This window comes from Polypterus senegalus, chromosome 5 (genome assembly GCF_016835505.1).
Source record: "Polypterus senegalus isolate Bchr_013 chromosome 5, ASM1683550v1, whole genome shotgun sequence".
NCBI classification, from domain to species: domain Eukaryota; kingdom Metazoa; phylum Chordata; class Cladistia; order Polypteriformes; family Polypteridae; genus Polypterus; species Polypterus senegalus.
The window spans coordinates 200,618,302-200,637,232 of record NC_053158.1 but is presented as its reverse complement, the minus strand read 5'-3'; the positions used below and the strand labels follow the sequence as shown (position 1 = coordinate 200,637,232).

Below are 18,931 nucleotides of genomic sequence, written 5' to 3'. Positions count from 1 at the left end.
AATATAGTTGATGACCCCTGGCTTATACTTTCGAACGCCCCTCGTATTTGAAGGTGTGTGTGTGTGTATATATATATATATATATATATAATATATAGATATAGATATATATATATAGGGTGACACAGAAAACGGGAACTTTTGAAAAACCCAATAAAAATAGAAGAAATCCAACAGTGCTGTCAACTGTACATGGCTGCCACTACGCATTTCAAAAGTTCCCGTTTTTCTGTGTCATATATATATATATCTTTATATAGGGCGGCACGGTGGCGCAGTGGTAGCGCTGCTGCCTCGCAGTTAGGAGACCTGGGTTTGCTTCCCGGGTCCTCCCTGCGTGGAGTTTGCATGTTCTCCCTGTGTCTGCGTGGGTTTCCTCCGGGCGCTCCGGTTTCCTCCCACAATCATGACATGCAGGTTGGGTGGATTGGCGATTCTAAATTGGCCTTGGTGTTTGTGTGTGTCCTGCGGTGGGTTGGCATCCTGCCCGGGATTGGTTCCTGCCTCGTGCCCTGTTTTGGCTGGGATTGGCTCCAGCAGACCCCCGTGACCCTATATTCGGATTCAGCGGGTTAGAAAATGAGTGGATGGATATAGATAAAATATATATATATATATATAATATATACAATCCAATGTCTGTCTGCTTTTCATGAGAGAACTACTTAATAGATTTAGATCTGGTTTTTTTTTTTCTTTTCTAGAATTTGCTTGAACATTCCGGTCGGTCGATTTTGTGTCTTCTCTTATCGTGCTAAGTGTCACAGTTTGCTTGTGTTTACGATTTATTTGCGTGAATCCGAGAGAGAGGCTGCGGGCCGAGGGGATGGGGAAGCAGGCGGGGGCCCTCCTCACTCACGCGCCAGCCTCCATTCGAGTTGGTCTGATGTGGCATTGGTGAGAGGGTTTTAGTCCCTCGCATTCCTCTAATTGTGATGGACATGCCCTTTCAATTCAAGAGATTACAGTTCCTGGTGAAGCTTTGCTTTGCAATGTCATTTAACAAGGCCCAGGGACAGACACTCAAGTTGGCAGGGGTTGATCTTAGCTCACCCTGCTTCTCGCATAGTCAGCTTTACGTCGCTTTCTCTCGGGTTAGTTCCCCAAGACACCTAAATGTCCTCGTCCGTGATAACAAAACCAAAAATACTGTATATCAGGAGGCCCTCGGATACGAAAGCTATCAATGTAAATTCTTGTCGATACAAATTAAATTTTAAAAAATGTTTTTAATTGATTTTTTAAAGTTTGTCCTGTTTCACTACTATATAGGCGGAGCCGGGGGGACAGCTAGTATTTTAATAAAAACTGGACAAATAAAAAAACTTTTGACCAGTATTATAAATAACTAAATATATCATGCAACAGAGAAAAATGAAGAGTGTGTATGCAAAAAAATGCAATTAGTCATAAACTATAATGTTATCTGAATTTACCTGAGAGGTTGCCGAGATAAGCCCGCTGTACGAGTCTCCGATCGGAGTTTACCTGTGAGGTTGGCAGAATAGGCTCATATAGGGGTTAGTTTTATATTATTAATGGTTTTAGTAATACTAATTGGGGGTGTAAATTGGCTGAGTCTCTGTCATCAGAAAAGGATGTAAGACGTCACACGCATTGTAGAAACCTTCTCAGTGTTGTGGGCCTTAAATCCAGCGAGAGACTAATTTGAGAGAGGAGACCCAACTGATGACCTCTGTGATTCTCCTGTGTGATTGACGTTCAGCCAAGTCACGACGTTGGTAGAATTTACAGCAGTTTGCAAAGCTCGGCACATATAAGTTTTTTAAGATAAGGTGGGGAGGATCTCCGCAGGGTCACCTGCTTGGTGCAATGCACTGTGTTTGAATTTAAATAAATACGTGTTTAGACCACAGCAAATAGCACACAGTGCCAGACTAGATACTTTTTTGTTTCAAGCATTTTGTGACTTGAGACTATAAGGGTTGTGTCAGTGTAAGTAGAATAAGTACAAGCTGGAGGGAGTGCTAAAGACACATCTGAAGTGCTTGGAAATTGGCACCTGATCCTTAGCACCTCGCACTGGAGTGGGAATTAAATTTACAGAGACGCTTCATTTTGTTTCAATATCCACATCAACTTTTAAATCCTTAGGTCACAGAAGAGAGATGTTTTATTGTTATCGTGTTGCCAGCAGTGACATTCAGTAACAATTGTGTTTTTTTTTTTCTTTTTCAGGACTGCACGGAAAGAATTTATTACAGCAAAATATGTGGATCACAAGTTTGCTAGGAAGACCTGCATGTCAGCGGCAGCTAAAATGAATGAATTGCTAGAAGCTGTAAAATCCAGGGATTTACTTGCACTAATACAAGTCTATGCAGAGGGTGTAGAATTAATGGAGCCACTACCTGAAACTGGAGAGGTAAGGCGATAGCACCTCTCTTATCTAAATTGTTAGCTAAGTGTACGTCAGATCAATAATGAGTACATCTTGTTAGGAAGTGAAAAGCAAGTGACACAACTGAGGTCTTCATGCTGCTTACATTGGTAACATAAAGACTAGTGGCACGAATCAGTAGCATTCGTCATTTTATTATTAATAGCTGCAAATATTTAGTAAGACCTTCAGAATCTGTACTGCTTACAAAGAGCGTAGCTAATGGCAGATTTCGAGCTCAGAATGATCATAGGAAGCTGTGAAGAAAATAAAGAAAGCTTGCTGGTGGGATTGGAGACTCCTCTATGAAGTAAAACTACATTTCATATATAAATAAAATACAGTACAGTATAACTTATTATATACTTCACTGCATGCAGGCCTGGAGCACCATGAACAATTTTCTCTTAATTTACAAGTACAGCTTCTACTACTGTAATTACTAAATACAGAACTGGTACCCATATAAATGCAGATTTATTAAAACACATGAAGAACAAGATAGAAGCTGATTAACCATAAATGGAAACCAACAATATGTCCCTGAATTAATGAATTAACTATAGTCAGTTAAAATTGTAAAAAGAGAAAATCAAAAGTAATGTCACAGACCCTGGCTTAGAGGCCTCCTAAATGATAACACCCTCTGTCTGTCTTGATGTTGTTCATCCATTTTGCACATCAAGATTGTCATTTTAACCAATCACGGAAAAATAGCTGAACCAATTTTTACAAAATGCTTAAAAATCAGGCTACGTGGACTTTCAAAAATTTAATCGGGATGAAAATGGGTGGTTGTAATGTAGGTGGCGTTAAAGGGACATCTTAAAATGTCGAGTCTCAAGCCTTTCTAAAATTCCATCGAGCAAAAGGGGGTTTGGAGCAAAACCGACACTGCATTATAACGGCAAAACTCTTCATCCATCAACAGTGAATTTCGTATATTATTTTGGCTCTTCTCACAGTGGCAGGGTAGTGGAGTTATCTGTAGTTTGATTGGGGGACTCACTCAGAAACAGCTGTATGTACTTTGACAAAATGTTGTGTTTACGTTATTGTTCATGCAATTTAAAATGTAGGCTTTGTGGAGTTTCAAGAATTTCAATTGTTGTTTGGTGTCACAATGGGAGGGCCAACACCAAAAACTGCTGATTGGATTTCATGAAATCTTGCCTGTGTAGTACAGTTAACCCGACTTAATGGATAAGTAAGTTTGGTGTTTTTTCAAGTCAAAGTTATTTCTCCACCACAATGGTGTATGTATGTGCATTTGCCTCTTGAAATTGTGTTCTTACGTTTAATCACTTTAAAAATATAGCTTGCCTGGACGCGCTTTACATTGCAGTCTATGGGGCATGCAGAAAAAGCATAAAAACGTACCAAATACATCCATTTTTCAAGCTAAGACAGTTGTCAAGTATTGGTCTACAATTACACACACATTGTAGGGTAGTTTATACATGTCATTTTAGAATAAAATACAGAACTGGTACCCATATAAATGCAGATTTATTAAAACACATGAAGAACAAGATAGAAGCTGATTAACCATAAATGGAAATGTTGGACTGGACTGCCAATACTGATGCTCTATGTAAGAAAGGTCAGAGCCGACTATACTTTCTGAGAAGGTTGGCATCCTTCAACATCTGCAGTAAGATGCTGCAGATGTTCTACCAGACTGTTGTGGCGCCCTCTTCTACGGTGGTGTGCTGGGGTGGCAGCATAAAGATGAAAGACGCCTCACGCCTGGACACACTTGTTAAGAAGGCAGGCTCTATTGTAGGAGTAAAGTTGGACAGTTTAACTTCTGTGGCAGAGCGACGGGCATTAAGCAAACTCCTGTCAATCATGAAGAATCCACTGCATCCACTGAACAGGATCATCTCCAGACAGAGGAGTAGCTTCAGTGACAGACTGAGGAGACCCCACACTATGCGACTCTTCAATTCCACCCGGGGGAGTAAATGCGAACATTAATTTTATTTTAATTTTTTCATTTTATTACTATTTAATTTAATATTGTTTCTTTGTATCAGTATACTGCTGCTGGATTATGTGAATTTCCCTTGGGATTAATAAAGTATCTATCTATCTATCTATCTATCTATCTATCTATCTATCTATCTATCTATCTATCTATCTATCTATCTATCTATCTATCTATCTATCTAAAACACATCAATATTATGACATTCAGCCATTTTAAAAGAAGACCAGCCATGTGCACAGCTCAGCACTTGGTCTTCCTGGGCAACAACCTTTCACCTCTTCGACAGACCAGATTTCAGTAAGTGTTTCATGCGTCATGGTTGGTATTGTTTTGATTTACTTCCGTATTTATGTGGGAATTTGCAAAAGCAATAGAAAATGTATCCTTACTGTGACAAAGATAGATAGATAAATAGATAGATAGATACTTTATTAAGCCCACAGGGTAAATTCCCATACTCCAGCAGCAGCATACTGATGAAGAACAATATTAAATTAAAGAGTGATAACAATGCAGGTATAACAGACAATAACTTTGTATAATGTTAACGTTTACCACCAGGGTGGAATTGAAGAGTCGCATAGTGTGAGGGAAGAACGATCTCCTCAGTCAGTCAGTATAGCAACCAGAATAAATGTCAAGAGCATTTCCAGATCACTTTTGTTGTCACAAACATATGTCACTAGCACAGAAGACATGGATCAATACTCGATAACTGACTTGGCTTGAAAAACTGACGTATTTGCTAAAATTTTAAGCTTTTCCTTGCCCCATGCCCTCAATTGTAAATAGCCAGAATAGGCAAGATATTTTTTTTCAATCTATGGAAAGTACCTAACTTTACAACACAATTACGCCTGGCATTTGAATGAATGCCATGTTAGTGAAGAAATAACTTTGACTTGAAAAATACCAACATTTTAACATAGAGAGTTTCAAAAGTTTCATCATATATAGGATCTCAGTAGAGGGAACGACACAAAACCCAATAGTTCTGCCCAGCTTACTTGCCGTACCAATGGTTCAGTTATTCAGTGAGCCATTGTGTTTATTAGGATTAAACATTCATTCATGAAACACAGTAAGCAGCAGTAGTAGCATCCATGGTTCCAACCCAGCATGAAATTGTTGCAATTATGGAATCCAAGAAGAACAAATTCTCAACTTACAGTATGAGAGCAGATGTGAATCGTATCCTATGGCGTTACTTTGTAGAGTGTGGCCTTTACTGTCAGAAGCTCTGATAGAGTTTCATGTTTTGTTGTTTTACAAAGTGAATTTTTAATTTGAGTTTTATTTGAATTTTTAAATCCATAAAATGAACGCAAGAAATTAACTCTGTTTGTTGAGTTTATGATTGTATTTGCTCTTTGTAGTTTATTAGCTCTGCCGTAATGAATTCTCATGGAATAAGCCATATTTGTATATTAATAGGAGCCTGGAGAGACGGCCCTTCATCTCTCTGTGCGGACTGCTGATCAGACTTCACTCCATCTCGTTGACTTTTTGGTACAGAATAGGTGAGCATAAAATAAAAATATGAATAAACATGACATGATAATGAAAATTGAGCTAAATGCTAAGTACAAATGTTAAGTTAATTCAGGAAAATATTGATACAATGTTATAAGAAAAAATCAAGTTCAGCAAAACCTGTTTTAGATTTTACAAGCGACAACTTAAAAGAAAGCGTTTCTGGCATATTCTCATGTTTACTTCGCTCTGACCAGAACTGGTGAGTATGATATGCCAAGTGTGCTGTCCTGATTCAGTGTAGTCATTTTATCAAACTAATAGTTCTGTGCTGCTTTATTGACGCAAAACCCTCTCCTCACAAGACACACATAGCAAGGATCCCATCAAGAAAGGAACCATGTCTGGATTTCAGAGAAAAAGTTTCTAGAGTCCAGTAGAGCAGCAGACAATGGTGCTGCTCTACAGTGCATAGGACAAATGAATTAAATTGAGGTTTACTCTTTTTATTAATTTCTACTTAGTGTTGACGAGGCTTAGATTTGGGTTATTTTTGCTATTTTCAGTCACTGTATGCAGGGCCTGCTCATAGGCACTCAGTACTGGTTGAGTATCCCTAATCCAAAATGCTTGGAACCAGAAGTATGTTGGAATTTGTATATTTTCAGATTTTGGAATATTTACAGATATATTATGAGATATTGTGGGGGCACCTTTGATCAAGTAAGGAAGTGAAGCCAAACCAGCTACTGTACATATTAAGTCACACCTATAATAATTAAAATCACTGTTATTTTAATGTGTGTTGACATGACAAACATATTAAACCTCTAAAGTGATGAATATGATGTCCAGACTGCAGTATTTTAGCTCCCTTTTAAGAGGGCCAATGCTGCCCTCTTGTATCAAAGAACAGAAATTTTGTGTACACAACTCGACATGAAACTTTCAGTTGTAGAAATTTGACCTCAGGTGTGGAATTTTCCACTATGACATCCTTTTAATAAATGTACCTTATATATAAACTTCTACGCGTGGAAGTGTGTGTGTCTGTCCAGCCTGGAAGTGAGAGGTGGAGTTGGGATAAGGGCTCTACCTCCGCGGATACTCCAGTGCGGTGAGCACATTGGAAAAACGAAACCTCCGAAGAGAGAGTCACTCGCTTAGTGGTTAATACAGGAGCAAGGCGAGCACATCAGCAAACGGTATCCCTTTTACTCTTCCTGCCGCCGCTAATACACTAGCGCGGCAAACACATTGGTAAAACGAAACCTCCGAACAGAGAGTCACTCGCCTAGCGGCTAATACAGGAGCAAGACGGGCACATTGGCAAATGGTATCCCTTTTACTATTCCTTCCGCCGCTAATACACAAACAAGGTGAGCACATTGGCAAAACAAAACCTGTGAAGAATCTTTTGATCACCTGACATTTCATTTTTTTTTTCTGACGATTTCAATAGTTTCTAGGACCCTGCGCTTTTTACAGCACAAGCTTACACAGCTAGTAAATATATTAAAAAAATATTTATATGCCCGATTTCCTATCTTCTCTGCTTCCAAAATCACTTTTAGTTTCTCTCCCGCCGTGAAGGAACATAAACGCTTGCTACTATCCATGCTGAATGACAACACCAAACTGGTTCAAAAACAAGAGCGAGCGAGCGAACCCAAGCAGAAGAAGTAAACATTACAGAATTACATTTCTTCGTGTATGACGCACATCTGATTTTCTAATGCTAATTTTCGGGAAGAAATGCGTGCGTGGTACACACGTAAATACGGTGTATGTATGTATGTATATATATATATATATATATATATATATATATATATATATATATATATACTGTATATACATACTAGGCTGAACCAACTTTTAAGTTGACCACTTCTTAAGGCAATTCAATATGTAGATCAATTTGATATTTTATACAAACTCATTAATTTGGTTATATTGCATTTGAGCGGTATTACTTTAATACTCGTAGTTTCTGTTATTTTTGTGATGAAATTTAAACTTTTTTCTATATTGAGGTCGCTTTTGAACCCTCCTGATATTTACTACGCGGTGAGACATTTGTACTCCATCAACATTAATTATTTCCAGAGACATAATTTTGTCTATTTTTCCGGTGCATTGCGCACAAAAGCAAGGGAACGATGGGAGCACCCGAACTCTGCTCACATCATGTCGCTTCCTAGTAAGTCTGTGATAAGCGGAATACCGCTACGCTTTCCTCTCACGGGACGGAAGGACAATCCCGACCGCTTTTATATAGCAAGAAAGAAGAAGAAGATATCGCACAGTCTGGAGTAGAAAATCATCTTTTACCTGGAGAAACGAAACTACAAATCCCACAATGCACGGGGCGTGTGTGAAACTCTGCGCCCGCGTAGCACTCACGGACGGAAGGTCACCCGACCGCTTTTATATAGAAGGATATATATATATATATATATATATATATACACAAAATATACACACACACACGTGTGAGTGCCATGCAGCACTTTTGAAATGCCGCAGAGGTGTTATTTGCCAACGCCCCTGGCACAGCATATAAAAACTGCTGCAGAGTTATCTATCCCGATGCTTAGGGTGCTCATTCCCGGTTGCAGCGTCATGATTTGAGATGATTCACAGGGGACCACACGGCTCGTAAGATTCACAGTGAGTAACTCCATTTGACATACTCTATGTATGTATTTTGTTCACATTCACTCATCAGTTTAAAAAAAGAATTAGATGGAACCCTTGGATTTGGGATACTCAACCTGTGTTACTCCGCCAGTATGGCTGCTGTTCTTGGTCATTGCGCACATTTGTTCTCAGGTTGTCCTAAAAATAGTTAAGAGACAGATTCATAAAACCAGAACACAGTTATGAAAAAAACAATTACAAAATATCATTAGAAACCTAATTCTGGTATATTCAGAAGGAAAATTTGCAAAAGGAAATCTCAAACAAAATAATTTGGTATATGATAAGGGTAGTCAAATTATTGACTGAAGTACACACAGTCTGGAAGATCCTTTTGCAAATATTAAGTAGTTGATTATTTGTGCACGTCATGATTTGTAAGAACTCAAGAAACTTCATATTTTTACATGCAACTTTCAGTTGTGTTTTATTGTCCTTTCTAGTTTAGGCTGAAAGTGAAATTTCCCTTTCTTTAAATCAGTATTTGAGGTCCGTGGTGTGAGCGTGATTTTGTGTTTAACCTTAAATAATATCGTTTGAGAGTTTTCAGCTATGTACGAATATCAGAAATGTGTGTTGGTAAACTGTAGAAATAAGCACATTATAGTATAAACAACATATTCCATTTAAATTTAAAGTTTTTCCCTCTTTTCATTTTCTGTATTCATTAAATTATTTTTAATTTTTCCCCCCACAGTGGCAACTTAGATAAGCAAACCTCAAAGGGAAACACGGCTCTACACTATTGTTGTATTTATGAGAAACACGAATGTTTAAAACTCCTCCTGAGGGGCAAGCCAGCTACAGATATCAGTAAGTATCCTGTGTTTGAAGCCTCAAGCAGGACGATTTCTAGAGATTCTGGGGACCAAAGTGGTTTAGAGCAGGCCATTCAGTCCTATCCACCTAATTTCTCTAAACAACAGCAACAACATTTATTTCTGTTGCACATTTTCATACAGATGATGAGCTCAAAGTGCTTTACATAATGACGAAAGAGAAAAAAAGACAAAATAAATAAGGAAATAGAATTAGGGAACACTAATGAACACAGAATAAAAGTAAGGTCCGATGGCCCTTGAGGACAGAAAAAACACAAAAACTCCAGACGGCTGGAGAAAAAAATAAAATCTGCAGGGGGTCTGAGGCCACGAGACCACCCAGCCCCCTCTAGGCATTCTCATTGTAGTCCTCATGGTATTCAGGGTTCTCATGGAAGAACTTGATGATGATGGTCATGCGGACTTCTGGCCTTTAATCCATCAATGTAGGGACATCATGGTGCTTTGATCAGGTGGTGGTGGCACAGATCGCCACCACAGATAACCGGAAGAAGAACAAAAGGTAACATCAAGTCCAGCTTTGAAGGTCCCTAAAGTCCTGCTGTCCACCGCACTACTTGGTCACTTGTTCCACATGTCTGTGGCTTATGCCAGGAAACAAACTTAACATTTAAAGGCATCACACATTTGAAGTCCCTTTGCTTTGTCCTTAATCAGGAGATGGTAATTATTTAGTTTGTTTTAATCTCCAGTTAGTTTGGTTACGTTTCACATAAGAAACTTGGGATATGTCATGGACTTCTTTTATTTTTCCCTGGAAAATATTAATATGAAGTGTTGACAAGAGCTGTGCCAGTGCACCTTGGGGGATTGATCATCAGCCACACTGGATATTCGTTTCACACTACCTCTGTATGTGGTTTGAACGATCCGATCCTCAAAGTGATTTATTAGCTATTTATTTATTTTGGTGATGTGGTCCAATGCTATTTGATCTGTTTTTGAGAGAGTAAAGCAGCTCTGAAGTGGTGCTGGGATTGACTGGTATTTGTGAGCAGTTCTAGGCTGACATTTCCTAATTACCAGCAGAACTGGTGCAGCACTTACAAATGTCTCCCTAACGCACAGTATTTCCTGTGGTCAGAGCAGTCCCATGTCAGATCACATTCATACCTCACACAAACTACTCCAGGGTTCACTTGCTACAACACTGAGACAACCGTTTTTAAAATGTGGTTGTTTTAGTCCACACTAGAGTGTGATTAGTGTGTCCACATCTACCTAAATGACAAGACTACAGGGGCAGTTGTTCAGATTTAAAAAAAATAAAAATGCTCAAAATGAACTATGTGTGAAAATGCCGTAAGAAAACTAACAAGCATAAGTTATAGAATGGCGTAATGTGTAAAATAAAATGAATGCAAAAGTTGGTAACACTAAAATTGCTATTTTTTTTTACACTCTTACAGCTAACCAGAATGGAGAGACTGCACTGGACATTGCTAAAAGGCTACGAAATCCACAATGTGAAGAGCCAGTAAGATCCAGCATTGTTGTCGAGTGTCTTAAATGCCGTTTATTATGTGCCAGTTAAATAAATAAGTAGGCAGAAGGATGGCAGAGGACGACGGGACTGATGCACAAGAGTAGAGTCTACTGATTAACTGAGTGGAAATTGTTACAAGAAAACGTTTCATGTCCGTTAATGTTTGCTTTGTTAATGTCAGCACTTTTTGATTTAATAGCATATACGGGACATGAGAACAATTACAGTTCAGTTTTTGTTTTGTTTTTTTAAATCAGCGTTCAGACGATAATGAAAACTGGGTGACAAAAATGTTACAGCTTCTAGACTTGATTACGAATGCCACAATATCGACAAACACACAAATTGAGTGTATGGTTTGACCATTTCCTTCTAAATAGGAAATATCCAGAATATCCCTATTGATGAACATAAGGCCATAGCAGAAAATGAAATTGAGTCGAATGTCAGAATTTATTTTCGGTAACTTTTAAAGACAGGCAACAGGAGGCTTAAAAATAGATTTGCTCTCTCTTGCCCTTCCTAAGTATTCCTGTTGGTCTGAACGCCTCTGTGCTCTCTCCCTCTCTCTCTCGTGCATGTTCCCATAATGCCTGCTTCTCAAACTCTTATTATCTTTGAGACGCCTTTCTCACCTCCTGTCTGGTTTTACATTTGCTGTCTTTGAAGGCGACTCTCTCGGCGTGTGTCTTGTGCCTTTACACTCTTTCACCGGCGCTCCTGCTCTCGAGTGCAATCTCCTAAAGCCTGCTTCACGGACTCTTTCGTTGTTTTTGAGGCACCTTGCGCGCCTCCTGACCGTTTTCATACTTGTCATCTTTGAAGGCGACACTGTTGGCATGCCTCATACGCCTTTACGTCTCACACTCACTCGCACTTCCTCTTTCTTCACATCACAAAAGCCAAACTGACCAATCAGATTGCCCAGAGGGACTGGACATACAGACCTTAGTGTTTTATTCTATACAGTAGTGTAGCTGCGTTTACCCAAAATTACCCAAGTTCGGCAGCTTTAGTTTGCTTCGTAGGATTCTAGCAATAGCTTGACACGTTAAAATGATTCGCATTTTTTTAAAGCTTTAGTCAAAATTCAAAGTAAAACAGTGCACACAAAAACAGAGAAAAAGTTGATATTGCAAAGTCAATAAAAGTTCTGGTTTTAAGAAAAGTTCTGTTTAAGGCTTATTTAACGTTTTCTAATACAGTTGAGCCATTTCTAAGTGGGTCTTTCAGCCCATGCTAACAATGAGACTAATTCTAAACACACTGACTTAATTAACTCACTGTAATGCAGGTAGAACTAAGAAGGTTCTGTCTCATGTAAAAGGCTATCCCATAATCTATAGCTAGGAAAGAACAAAACATTCTATTCAAATTAAGGAAACACTAATATGAGTTTAACTTAAAGCATTAACTTTATAACTTTAGCTCTTACATATAGTAAATTGGGGTGGCACAGTGGGTAGCGCTGCTGCCTCGCAGTTAGGAGACCCGGGTTCGCTTCCCAGGTCCTCCCAGCGTGGAGTCTGCATGTTCTCCCCGTGTCTGCGTGGGTTTCCTCCCGCAGTCCAAAGACATGCAGGTTAGGTGGATTGGCGATTCTAAATTGTCCCTAGTCCCTAGGTTTGTTTCCTGCCTTGCGGCCTGTGTTGGCTGGGATTGGCTCCAGCATACCTCCGTGACCCTGTAGTTAGGATATAGCAGGTTGGATAATGGACGGATATAGTAAATTGTGTAGATAATACAAAGAATGGCTATATGGATCTACAAGAAACACAGGCATTATCTATAAAAGGGCAGTAAACAAGCCTCAAGAACATACTAGAATAAACTATAAGGAGTTATTTGTAACTGTTGTATTTGTCGGCACAGGTCTTCACACAGTTGCAAACTACAAAACTAAGGTGAAAGTAATAAGACTTTTTGATGGGTTGAATGCTGTTTACACCAGTTTTGAGTACTGGGGTGTTGTACCGTGTCAGCCATTATGGATGTGGTGAGAAGTCAAGCAAAATTACACCTTTGATTGGCCAGCTAGAAAGATTACGATATGCAACTTTTGCGGTAACTCAGGTTTCTTCTTCAGGTAAGATGGGGCCTGAGTTGCCTCGAAAGCTTGCATATCGTAATCTTTCTAGTTAGCCAATAAAATTTGCCATTTTGCTTAACTTCTCACCACACCGGTATTGAGAAACGAGCCCTCCGTTGGGAATTTTGTGTTCATTGACAAGTAAACGCTCAAATAGCTGGAGAGTTCCCTAGCAGTGTGTAGATCAGTCGTTGTCTTTAGGAGCATTTTAAACTCTCTCTGTTCTAATATGTGCTTCTCCACTGAAAGAAAACCTCAATAATTTAATTGCTTGAGAAAGTTAAAGTCTCAAGGATTGTCACCCAGAAACACCCGCATCAGTTTTAATGAGGGCTACTTAAAAGGCAGACGATGGCACATGTTAGTCTTGTCATCCCGGTCAGGTTTGACCTTCTCCAGTTCACTTATCTCTCTAACAGGCGCTTGGAGGATCCCATCTTCCCTGTTTTGCTCGTTTCTCTCTTGTACTGTAGTTCTGCATTTGCAGTGAGAATTCTCTTCAAATCTGTCATATGTAAGATTTGGCAAATGTCTCTGGATTTAACATTTTTCTGACCAAGAGACACCAATCAGTGAAAACTCACAGCAAAGCCTCCTTACCTTTTTTTTTATCAATATTGGTTGTTATATTACAGTCGATGTACTTTTTCCTAACTTTGTTATGTTGCAGTTTTATGCTAAAATTATTCAAATTAATTATTTCTTCAAATCAAACAACGCTCAATACCCCAGAACAGCAAGAAGGAAACAGGATTTTAGAACTGTTTGCGAATTTATTAAAAGTAAAAAAAAACTGGAATACTGAATCACAATAACACAAGTATTCCAACCCTTTACTAACTTCTTAGTTGAAGCCCCTTAAGCATTGATTCCAATCCAAAGCCTTCTTCACATATCTGGATTTGGGGATCTTCTGCCATTCTTCTCTGCAGACCAGGTGGGCAGCTACAGTATTTTCAGGTCCCTCCAAGAAATGTTTGATTGAGTTTATGCCCGGGTTCTGGCAGGCCCACTCAAGGACATTCCCAGAGTTGTCCCACAATGACGTCTGTGTTGTTTTTACTTTGTGCTTCGGCTCATTGACCTGTTGGGAGGATGAAGATCCAGAGCGTTTTCATTAAACTTCTGTACTCCCAGGACTTTCCATCAGCCATGACTGGTCTTCCAGCCCCTATCATTGAAAAACAACTCCACAGCATTATGCTGCCAGCACCATGCTTTACCACCGAAATGGAATTGCACAAGTGATGAATGTTGCCTGGTTTTTACCAGACATGCTGCTAATCTTGGTTTGATCAGATTATAGAATCATGTTTCTCACAGCCTGAGAGTCTCTTAATTGCCTTTATGGTGGTTTGGGCTTGTGACTGGAATGCCCTCAGTGTTGGCTTGCTGTGCAGATGTTTCGGGCATGTCCAACCAGGAGGAGAACTCTGGGCAGAACTAGGACACACTGGAGAGATTGTATCTGTCAGCTGGACTGGGAATGTCTTGGCCCTGAAGGAGTTGGAAGAGGTGGTGGGGAAAAAGGATGTCTGGGCATCTTTCCTTAGACTTCTGCCCAAGACTGTCTGCCTTTATGCAAACTTCTGGCAGACGTTTGTAGAGGTGTAGCATCTGTCTGGCCACTCTGTCATTAAGCCTGGTTTAGCAGGGTGCTGCAGTGATGGTTGTCTATCTGGAAGTTTCTTCCTTATCCCCTCAGGTCAGAGTGAAAAACGGGTTTTTGGCCACCTCTCTTAAGCCTTGTTCACACGGGCGTTAAAATCGAGCGTTTTTTGCGTTCGTAGCGTCCGGTGAGCGCGGATCAAGCGCCGAGTGTTTTCTACACGTAGGAGTCAATGAGTGTTCACACGGGCTTTGGTGACGTGCGTTTGTCCGGCAGCGCGTTTATACGGCATCAAAAAAAACGTTGCATGCAGCTTTTCCTTGGCGTTCAAAACCCAACGAACGCAAGGAAACGGCTTCTAGTTCGTTTTCTGCGCGTTTATTTTACGCTTCGGAGGACCGGATATATCCCATGATCCTACATGCTATACATAGGGAAATGCGGGAAAAAAGAAAAATAAAATGTCGAAGGAGGTTGATCCAGCCCAGCTCGTGCAGGAAGTGGAGCAGAGACCGCTGATATGGGACATCTCTTTACCAGACTATAGTGATTCTTATAAGAAGGCCAAGGCGTGGGAGTCCTTTAACCCCACGTTGTGCAGTCAGAGGATGAACCCAGTAGCGGCGATTTTTTCTCTCCCTACGCCGTATTACGAGTATTTTTAAAACAAGAAGATTAATATCTAACATAGCAAAATGGCCCATATTGAAAGGAGGCACCTCAAATAAAACGACAAGGGCTTTCATATCCAGTTTCCGACACTGGCTCCACAGGTTAACACACAAACTACAATTTGGGCTGCAGGCTGGCGTTAGACAGAGACAAACGAACGCCGGTGTAGAAGTCAATCGATCACCACCACAAAATGCAACATAAACCTCTAGGATGATCAGAGCAAGTTCGTTTATCCAAAAACTTAACGCCCGTGTGAACAAGGCCTTACCGCAGCCCTTCTCCTAAGTTTGCTCAGGTTGGCTGGACAGCAAGCTCTAGAAAGCATTGTAGATGTTCCAGACTTCTTCTGTTTAAGAATTATGGAGGCAGCTGTTCTCTTAGGAACCTTCAATGCTGCTGGAATATTCCTGTAACCTTCCCCAGATCTGTGCGTTGACACAATCCTGTCTCTTAAGCTTTGCAGGCAATTCCTTCATTAAGAAGGAACGGCTTAGATTTTGCTCAATGGGTGGACCGTCCATTAACAGGTGTGTGCCTTTCCTAATCAATGCAATCCTTTGAATTTACCAGCAGTGGACTCCAAACACGTTATTGAGACATCTCGGCAATGATCAAAAGAATCAAATGCACCCGAGACACAAACTTCAAGTGTCACAGCAAAGGGTCTGAATACTTTGTGTCAATGGGATGTTTCAAGTGTTTTTTATATTCAGTAACTAAGCGAACATTTCTAAAGTCCTGTGTTTTTCTTTGTCACTCTGGATTTTGAGTGTTGTTTGAAAAAAATTAATTGAAACATTTTTAGCACAAGGCTGCAACAGAGTAAAAGTGGAAAAAGTGAAGGTTACTGGATACTTTTTGAATCCACCTTTTTCCACACATGATAAGACATGTAAGACTGCACCACTTTGAAAAAGAATTGGTGGAACACCATCTGCCCACTTCCGGCATTTCAAAGGAACCGAACATTTGAGGGGCTCTGACAGAGACATTAATGTGTATGACTTACCAAGAGTTTCATACAACTAAAAGCTGCCCTTGATAAAGTTCACTGTTTTCAGTCACTATGTGTCTCGTATAAATCTGGTATTATGTGCTTGTTTTCTACACCTGTGTAATAAAATATCTTGAAACTTACATGATTTCTATTTTTAAATGCCTCAGCTTGTGGAAGCTTCAGCTGGAAAATTTAATCCCCATGTTCATGTAGAATATGAATGGAATCTGCGGATGGAAGAAATTGATGAGAGCGACGACGATTTAGATGACAAGGTATGGCGGACGGACGGATGGATGCTTCTCGTGAATTTTGCTAACGTTTTTACTGTTTTATTATAATTAAAAATAAATAAAAATAATGCTGTCACATATATATATACAGATAAGAGGCTAGTCTTTCTACAGTCAAACATCTCATACTAATATTAACACATTATATAAGCATGTTCCCATATTTAGTGGGACGTTAGGTTATGTTGTGCGTCATAGAGCGATAGAAATGAAGGGCACTACTTGACAGATAGATATGAAAGGCACTATATATTAGAGAGAGAGAGGAAAATGCACTATATATTAGATAGATAGATATTAGAGGCACTATATGATTAGTTAGATATATAGAAATGAAAGGCAGTATATGATTAGATAGATCGATAGGAAAGGCACTGTATATTAGAGAGGAAAAGGCACTATATTAGATAGATATAAGAGGCACTATATAATTAGATTGATAGATATTAGAGGCACTATATAATTAGATAGATAGATGTGAATTTCTCCTTGGGATTAATAAAGTATCTATCTCTATCTAGATAGATAGGAAAGGCACTATATATTAGATAAGATATGAGAGGCACTATATGATTAGTTAGATATATAGAAATGAAAGGCATTATATAATTAGATAGAGAGATAGTAAAGGCACTATATATTAGAAAGCGAGGAAAAGGCACTATATTAGATAGATATAAGAGGCACAATATAATTAGATAGACAGATAGATGTGCTTCCTCTAGCGAAGGAGTTGAAGTATCTCAGGATCTTGTTCATGAATCATAAATAAGGAAAGAACGGAGCAGGAGATTTGACAGGTGGATCGGAGTGACGTCCACAGTCATGCGCTCGTTGTACCTGTCAGTCGTGGTGGTGGTAAAGAAACAGCTGAGCCAAAAGGCAAAGCGCTCTATTGTCCACTCAGTCTATGTCTCTGTCCTCCCCTATGGCCATGTGTTTTGGGTAGTGACCATAAGAACTAGATGACAGCTGCAAGTCCATAACAGGGTGACTGGATTCAGAGGTAGGATGAGGAGTGCAGACATTTATGGGGATCCCAGCTTAATGTAAAGCTGCTGTTCCTCTGTATTGAGAAGAACTAGTTGAGGTGGTTTGGGCTTGTGATTGGACTGCCCTCAGTGTTGGCTTGCTGTGCAGATTTTCGGGCATGTCCAACCAGGAGGAGATCTCTGGGCAGAACTAGGACACACTGGAGAGATTGTATCTGCCAGCTGGACTGGGAATGCCTTGGCCCTGAAGGAATTGGAGGAGGCAGTGGGGGGAAAAGGGACAGCTGGGTGTCTTTCCTTTGACTTCCTCCCCGTGACCCGGACCCGGATAAGCGGGTGAAACTGGATGGATGGCTGCTTCAAGAAACACACTTTTTTTTTTTTATATTAACTCCTTTCGTTATTCCTGCTCAGAATAATGCGATCTCAGCACTTGAATTGGACATTTTTCTTTCAGTTTTCGTATTTATCTACCTGACCTTTAATTCTCTCTGCCAGTCAGAACTGTTCCTGACAGCAGCCTGGAAATGTCCACCCTTGAAGGGTGATGCTGCCAATCACCGCCTTCTCACTTTTAGTCCTGGAATGAAGAAAACCCCCAAATGTTAAATGTGTGGATTCCCAGGTAGTGACAAACCACACATAAGACAAGTACTTGAACAATACATTTATGAAGCAGTGCTGCGCCGCTCCTACCATTAATAGACATGAAATTGTTTGGCACTGCTTCATTAACACGTGAAGTGCTGTCAAATTACCCATATTTAATTAACACATTCAGGTGTTGGATTAAAACATTTAATTGCAGGAATATTAAACGTGTTAATCGCATGCGTTAATGGATATTAATCAGCCTCCCTAGAACAGAAGTAAATATATTGGTAGGATTTTTTTCATATAGTTATTAAGTGAAAATACACTTGATGTAACTTAAATGAAAGTTCACGTAAACGAGATGCTTCTCTGAAGACATTACCTTATTTTCTTACAGAAATATCTTCTCTTAAACTCTTTCAGCCAAGTCCTATAAAGAAGGAACGATCTCCAAGACCTCAGAGCTTCTGTCACTCTTCCAGTATTTCCCCTCAAGACAAATTACCACTTCCTGGTTTCAGCAGTCAAAGAGAGAAACAACGTCTCTCCTATGGCGCCTTTACCAATCAAATGTTCAGTCAGACGACTGACTCGCCAACATCGCCAATCATAGATGCCCCTCCTCTCCCACCAAGGAACACAGGAAAAGGTAAACCTCCAAACAGCACCTGTGTTACTGTAGTTACTGGGCGTCAAAATGTAATCAGCTTTGTTAGCAAAAAGTGATGTTTAAGTTTATTTTACAGATTTCTCAGTGAGGATTGCAAATGCTAGACGGATCTGC

The 18,931-nt window shown here is 39.8% G+C and overlaps 1 protein-coding gene across 5 annotated transcripts in view; it reads left to right on the top strand.

The window, feature by feature from the left end:
• The window catches only part of LOC120529808 (arf-GAP with SH3 domain, ANK repeat and PH domain-containing protein 1-like), a 347,163-nt gene that overhangs the window by 298,663 nt on the left and 29,569 nt on the right, over positions 1-18,931 (top strand). For all 5 annotated transcript variants that reach the window (XM_039753980.1, XM_039753979.1, XM_039753978.1 and 2 more), the window contains 6 exons: positions 2,200-2,386; positions 5,829-5,914; positions 9,268-9,383; positions 10,822-10,889; positions 16,436-16,543; positions 18,571-18,796. In XM_039753980.1, the coding sequence (XP_039609914.1) occupies positions 2,200-2,386; positions 5,829-5,914; positions 9,268-9,383; positions 10,822-10,889; positions 16,436-16,543; positions 18,571-18,796 (791 nt within the window). The remainder of the gene's footprint in view (positions 1-2,199; positions 2,387-5,828; positions 5,915-9,267; positions 9,384-10,821; positions 10,890-16,435; positions 16,544-18,570; positions 18,797-18,931) is intronic.